The following is a 6,491-nucleotide window of genomic DNA, read 5'->3' as shown; positions in this document are numbered from 1 at the left end:
CATTTCGAAAGAGGCTTTCTCGGAATGCTTCCAACAATGGCGGCACTGCTGAAAGAAGTGTGTGGAGTCCCAAGGAGACTACTTTGAGGGTGATTAGGTTTCCAATGCTCCAGGTATGCCAGTTTTTATTCCCCGACCAAAGGTCGGATACTTTTTTCACAGGCCTCGTATTTGTACTCCTCAAGATGTGTCTGTGAATTGGGGACATCAGTCTGACTTTGACTCTGATATGTCGAAGTGCAAGGTGATATTTATGTGAAGAATACAATGACTACTGTTGTTCATCATACAGTTTGCGTTTGTATAACCTCTAGAACCTCCAAAATGCATATCTTGTTTTTTTTAGTATCTCCATATATTTTACTTGGTATCTCCACTCTTCTATTAATTATGCTTAATCAGCAATACAGAGTAAAATATTAGAAAACTGACATCAAATACGTAATACCATATAAACTTTGCTCTCCACTTCTGTTGATTGGATTAACTAACCCTCTTAGGACTGAAGAGCACTTTTCAGGTGCTTAGTGCACACCTGCATATTAAATTTTGTAATTTTAGAATTGATATTTTATCATTACTTATTTAGTGTAATTCACAAGAAAAAAAATATTTTTCAAAGTTTTATTTCTACACATCTTGAGAAATCTTGCACGTAACAATGCATTCATAGATTTATTTTTGTGCCATTCCCAAAGTAAAGGTTTATATTTGCTTAGAAACTATCATCCTTTGGGAACATGATTATTCATGTCTTATTTCTTAAGCAATTTTCCTTTTGTGTTTGATGTTTTATTATTACAGCTATCTGTTCCTACCCTTTAATGATGTCACAGCATGTAAATCAACAATCTATTATAATAATACTCCGTTTTTGTCTGTCCTGAAAATGTGCGTGCATCTTACTATCTAAATCCACATGCAAGTGCACTTCATTTCAATAGAAGTAAACGAAAGGCAGATGTAAGCATACTTTATTGGACATTTTATACAACAACATATCAATAGCTTATCAAAGTTTTTAAAAAGGTCTAAAGTTAGGTCATAGAATAACATTATAAGTTTATTCATATTGATAGTATTAAGTACGACAAAGTTTAACCTAACTAAACTAAAGCAAAGTGTACACAAGTTACAGTGTTAATTAATACTTTTATTGAATATAGGATGTATATTTTCCTAGTTACTAATAAAACACAGCTGTAGGAAAAATTTAAATACCATTCGATAATACAGTTACAAAACTATTTGTTAATGTAGAATGAATAAAGCAGTGATCATTATTTTATGGTTTTATGAGTGAGTGACTAGATGGAGCTTCTGCAATGATGAAATAATTCTATGGCATTTGGATGGATGCATCCTGTCCTAAGGGCAAAATTGCACCATTGAATTATAAAAATTATAGGAAATAAACTTGTCATCATTCTCCTACACAATTGAAAAAATAGTTCTTTGAAATTTATTCAATAAGAAAGTTTTATTTAATTTTGTACATAGAAATTGAAAAAAATTCATGAAAGTTTTTATTTTGGGTTGATTTTTGCATACTCTAAAAGAAAACATTAGTATTTGTGCATTTCTTTAATTTTTTATGAACAAAATAGCACTAATTTGAACCTTGCACTTCAGTGTGTTTTATTGATTGTAGCTAATCATTGTTTCTCAACCTTCATTGTCACAGTGTGATGTAATTGCTTATATTTCAGCTTTGAGAAAATATAGGCTAGTTATTGAAGCATGTAATGAAACCTTTTTTTCCACTTCAAACCCATACAGAGATTGGCACAAAATGATAAAAGCTTAGTTTGATGATGTGTTAGTACAAAAAAAGATATTTTTAAACAACCTTCACCACAATTACAGTTCTATTTTTTAAATTCTAAGGCTTGTAAAGAGCTTGTTTTATATTTTGCATTTCATTTGAATTATGCTGTTGGAATATGATAAATGTTTTTCTTGGAACAATATGGGGTAGGCTTAATTAATCATTTTGCACTTGAACATATCAAATTTCATTTTACTGACAAAGTGGCTACTTGCAAGGTCTAAATAAATGCTTGAGTTGACAAAGTTGCTGAAAAGAAGTGTAAAAAATATGTATATAAATAAATATGAAATATGTTTTAAACATATTACCTGAGACTTTCTTATTAACAATTTAAAGAAAAGACAGTTTGCTTATAATTTTTCTGATAGTTATTTTTATTGTACACCAGCTTTAAAAATCAAACTTTATAGATAAGTTTTACAAGAATTCAGGAAGGTATAAAAGTTGGTAATGGAAATATATATATATAAAACAAAGGTAGGGAATTGTTGTTTTTTAAAAACTTTTTACAATGAAATATTTTTGGATTCTAAAAGCTGCAAATTGATACAAGTATTGCATATACTAGTAAAAGTATCCAGCTTCGCTCGGGTTATTATGTTGATAGTGTGTGTATTCTGAACCCATTTTAGTATAAAAGCATAACCTATATACTTTTGTTGCTAAGCAACATGTCATAAAAGCCATTGTTAGAACACATTGTTACCAAAATGCACTGGATTTTCTATATATTAGAAATTGTTATATAAGAAACTGCTTCTTTTCTATGTGGTTTTTCGCTAGCTTGCTTCATTAAAAAGACAGACACACATGGATAAGTAAAAATACACAGGTGCACACCCTTAGGAGCCACCTAGTATGTGTGCAAAATTTCAGGTGCTAGGTTCTTTCCTCTTGGAGTTATGGGGGTCACACCCACGGCCTTTCATTATTATAGACAAGTAAGGTTTTTATATGCAAAAGCTACATAATCTTTAGAAAATTCATCATAAGTTTCAATCTGTTTCATTCAGTAGTTTTTGTTTTTCAATTCAGCAAAATAAACCATACAAATTACATGATAGCCTGATATCTGTAGCACCTGGCCATTTAAACTTTATGGGAGGTTTAGAAGCCTTGGGAATAAACAACAGATCTGGAATTTTTTTATATATATATAACTTTAAATGATTTTCTTTTTGTTTCAGAAAATGTTTGTATGTTAAATTATATCTATTTGAAAGCTATGTAAATCTTTTTCTCTGACAAGACATCAGGTAAGTTTGATTTGTTTCCAAACCAAACTTTTTTTGTCTACACTTTCTACTTTAACCTTTTCCAGTCTTGGGTACTTTACTGTGCTTAAATTAAATTAAATTCTTAGTATTTTTAATTTTTTAAAAATAGTTTCACGTAATATATTTGTGATAATTTCAAAAATGATTGAAAATATAGATTGAATTATATGAATGTTTTAAGCCAAAACTAGTACTATTAAGTTTGTACTAAGTTTCATGTAGTTTGGTTATGTATTTTCACTATGAGAAAATAAAAAACAAGTGATATCAATGACACTCCTCTGGCCCGGAAAGGATTAAACTGATTTATGTAAGGTTTGAAATAAATATACAGAAGTGATGTTGAAGTAGTACATATAAATCTGAGCTTGTATTTTTTTAATCTCTCTAATTTCTAAAAAAAAAATGAATTGAGTAGTAATGTTTACTAATTCTTTAGACAATAGAATTTTCCACTTTATTGCTTAAGGAGTCCTTTCCTGAATTAGCCATTTTGTGTTGTTAATTGTGTATTTTTGCATGAATATGTATTATAGTGCAATAAAATGGGGATTCACAATGGATAGCAAGTTTGAGAGCAGTCTGTGTAAAAATCAAGAACAAATTCTACATATTAGAAGGGCAGCAATGAAGCCAAGTATTTTGCAGAAGCAAAGCAATCTATATTAATACCTGAAATTTATATAATATTGGGAAACAGTAGGGTAGAAAATTGTTTGGTATAAGACCTACCAGAATAAAATTTGCCTTTCTTTGTTTAACATATTTAGTTCTTACTTTTAACAAAAATTTATTTTACCAGTTGACATTAGAATAGGTGCTTTAAAAAAATAAGTGTTAAAAAAAATTTTAATGATAGATTGCAGGGTTGTTAGAATTATTTTTTGATACTTATAGGATATTACAGTTTGTATTTAGATATTTTTGCTTTCGTAGGCAACATCAATGCATCACTTATGGCTCTGAGAACATGTATAGAAATATTACGTGAGAATCAAACACAAGGAACAAACAAGGTAAATAATATTCTCTTATCTCGCTAGATTTACTCAAGGAATAAAAACTAAGATAGTTTTATCTATTTTTCAATTTAGTGTTCATGGATGTGTAGCATGTTTATTGATGTAGCAGTTAATTTAGTACTTATATTTTGTCATTTAGCATATGTGGCAATGCATATTCATTTTAATTTAGTTTAGAATGCATATTCTACCATCCCATACAACCAAGTTATCAGTATAAAAACAGTGTAGTGATAAAATGTACTGAAATAATGTTAATTTTACAATTTCAGGTTCCACTTATTGTAAGTAACAGGGTTCACTTTTAAAAATATATCGGAACATAATTATATTTAAAATGTTAATTGCATGTAGAAGTTGCTTGAATAACATAATAATTACGTAGTTCTAAATACTCACATTCTTAATGGTAGTAATGTTTTAACAGAGAAATAGTGTTTGAAATATTTCTGTAATCTAACAGATAAATTAAATTTATAATTCTTTTGATTATTGGATAATTGTGTCACAAACAGAATATTTTTTCACATCAAAGCAGAATGGATTGTTTTTGCTTACTTTTAGGTCAAAAGAAATGAACAGTGAATTTTAAACAAGACCCAAAATTTGAGCACTTTCGAATAGTTAACTATTCTTCTTTAAAGATTTGAATTTAGTGAAATGCATCATTGGCAATGGATATAACAAATATAGTATGGTTGGAATACTATTATTATACAGTCTTCTAATTATTATTTTTTTTGTAGTCACATTCACTAGCTTAAAGCTTCTTTTTGTTGTTGTTGTTGTTATAATTTCATTCAGTCTTCCTTATAACAGTTTTGTTTCATCACTTTGTTAATTACTGAATATTTAGAAACACAAATTGGTGTTGATTAGGTTTTCCTTCTGCCAATATTCTTTTATATTTTGACTGCTTTCACAATCTCTATCTTCAAGTTTGTTCTCTCTCTCTTGGGGTATACAGATGGCAAGATAAGCTCCATCTTATAAGAAAATCCTACATATCTTATTTGGATTCTGCCTAGACCACATACATGAAAACTTTGTGCTTTGTTTATAAGTGGGGCAAGCTTATTTCTAATTCTTGCTTTCTTTTTGTCTTTTTTTCTTTCTTTGAAACAGTCTTTCAGTTCTGTATCACTGATTCTATTTTGATTTTCTCAATACACGCATTTAGCCAACTTTCAGAAGAGATTACTGAGATAGTATGTAACAAAACTTGGCATTTCAACACACTCCTCATTGTTCTATCAAATCTAAAAGCAGTATTATTGATCATTACTTTTGTGGTTGTAATCAGATTTTAGAAGTTTCATCTTGGTGCCCCCACTGGTTTTTTAGTTGTGAAAAACAAGCATTAAGTTTGTCTGTCTTCACATTTCTACTCTGTTTACAATTGGAATTTTTGATGATTTATTCTGCATAGGTAATGTGTATCAGATTTACACTCTGGGTTTTCTTTCCCCTTTATACTTTATTTAAAATTATAAAACAACAATAATTTGAATTGTATTTCCACTTGAAGGAAATTTCAACATTTAATGAAAATGAAATTTAATACAATTTTGAATGGTTATGATAATGTAGAACATCATTAAAAATGTACTATTCCTAAGGCTGATCCACTATGAGTACAGTCATACATCCTTGTGTAAGAGCATACCATAAAGCTAGTCTTGACAGTCAGTTGGGATTCTCCTTTTTAACATGCAAGATCTTATACATACAATGCAGTTACATGTACTTAGCAAAATGCTATATCAAAATTATTGTAAAGATTTTATGAAAAATAATATATACATAAATTATAGTAATGCTCACTGTGAAAATGTCAGTTTCTTCCAAAAGCAAAGTAACACACACCTTGCTACAACCTGCAAACAACACAACATGGTGTATGTTCAACCAGCCCTGTATAAATAAAAATTGGTATAATTTAAAACGTAATGGATAGCATTATTACTAATATTGCAACATTGAATTTTTACAGTCTTTCAAAGTTGAATGATCCTCCACAATAGTATCCAAATTATCCAGTGCTGTAGAATCTGTCATTAAAGGGTCAGTAATATCTGCCCCCAAAAAAAACAAAAAAAATGTCATCCTGGAACTGATTGGGACTGTCATTGCTAGATTATGTCTATATATTATGTTAACATTTATTCCTGCTGCATTTAGAATGCCATCTATGGGACTTCCTGGAAACCGAATATATCATACACATTTGATCAAAGGTATCTACTCTCTCTCTCTCTCCCTCCCCCCCCCTCCCTTCTTTATATGTATTATTTTTTATTTGTGTAGTCTATTACGTTGGTTGGTAGTATATAGTAACGTAGTAGTAGTATACTATAGTAA

General features: G+C 29.5%; 1 protein-coding gene across 1 annotated transcript in view; it reads left to right on the top strand.

Annotated features, from left to right (window-relative positions):
- LOC106471697 (kinesin-like protein KIF23) overlaps positions 1–6,491 on the top strand; it is a 58,239-nt gene that overhangs the window by 26,460 nt on the left and 25,288 nt on the right. Inside the window, exon 9 of the mRNA XM_013932315.2 lies at positions 4,045–4,124. Within this exon, the coding sequence (XP_013787769.1) occupies positions 4,045–4,124 (80 nt within the window). The remainder of the gene's footprint in view (positions 1–4,044; positions 4,125–6,491) is intronic.

This window comes from Limulus polyphemus, unplaced genomic scaffold (genome assembly GCF_000517525.1).
Source record: "Limulus polyphemus unplaced genomic scaffold, Limulus_polyphemus-2.1.2 Scaffold4798, whole genome shotgun sequence".
Classification (NCBI taxonomy): domain Eukaryota; kingdom Metazoa; phylum Arthropoda; class Merostomata; order Xiphosura; family Limulidae; genus Limulus; species Limulus polyphemus.
Note: the sequence above shows the minus strand (reverse complement) of the source record. Positions and strands in the feature narration are given on the sequence as shown.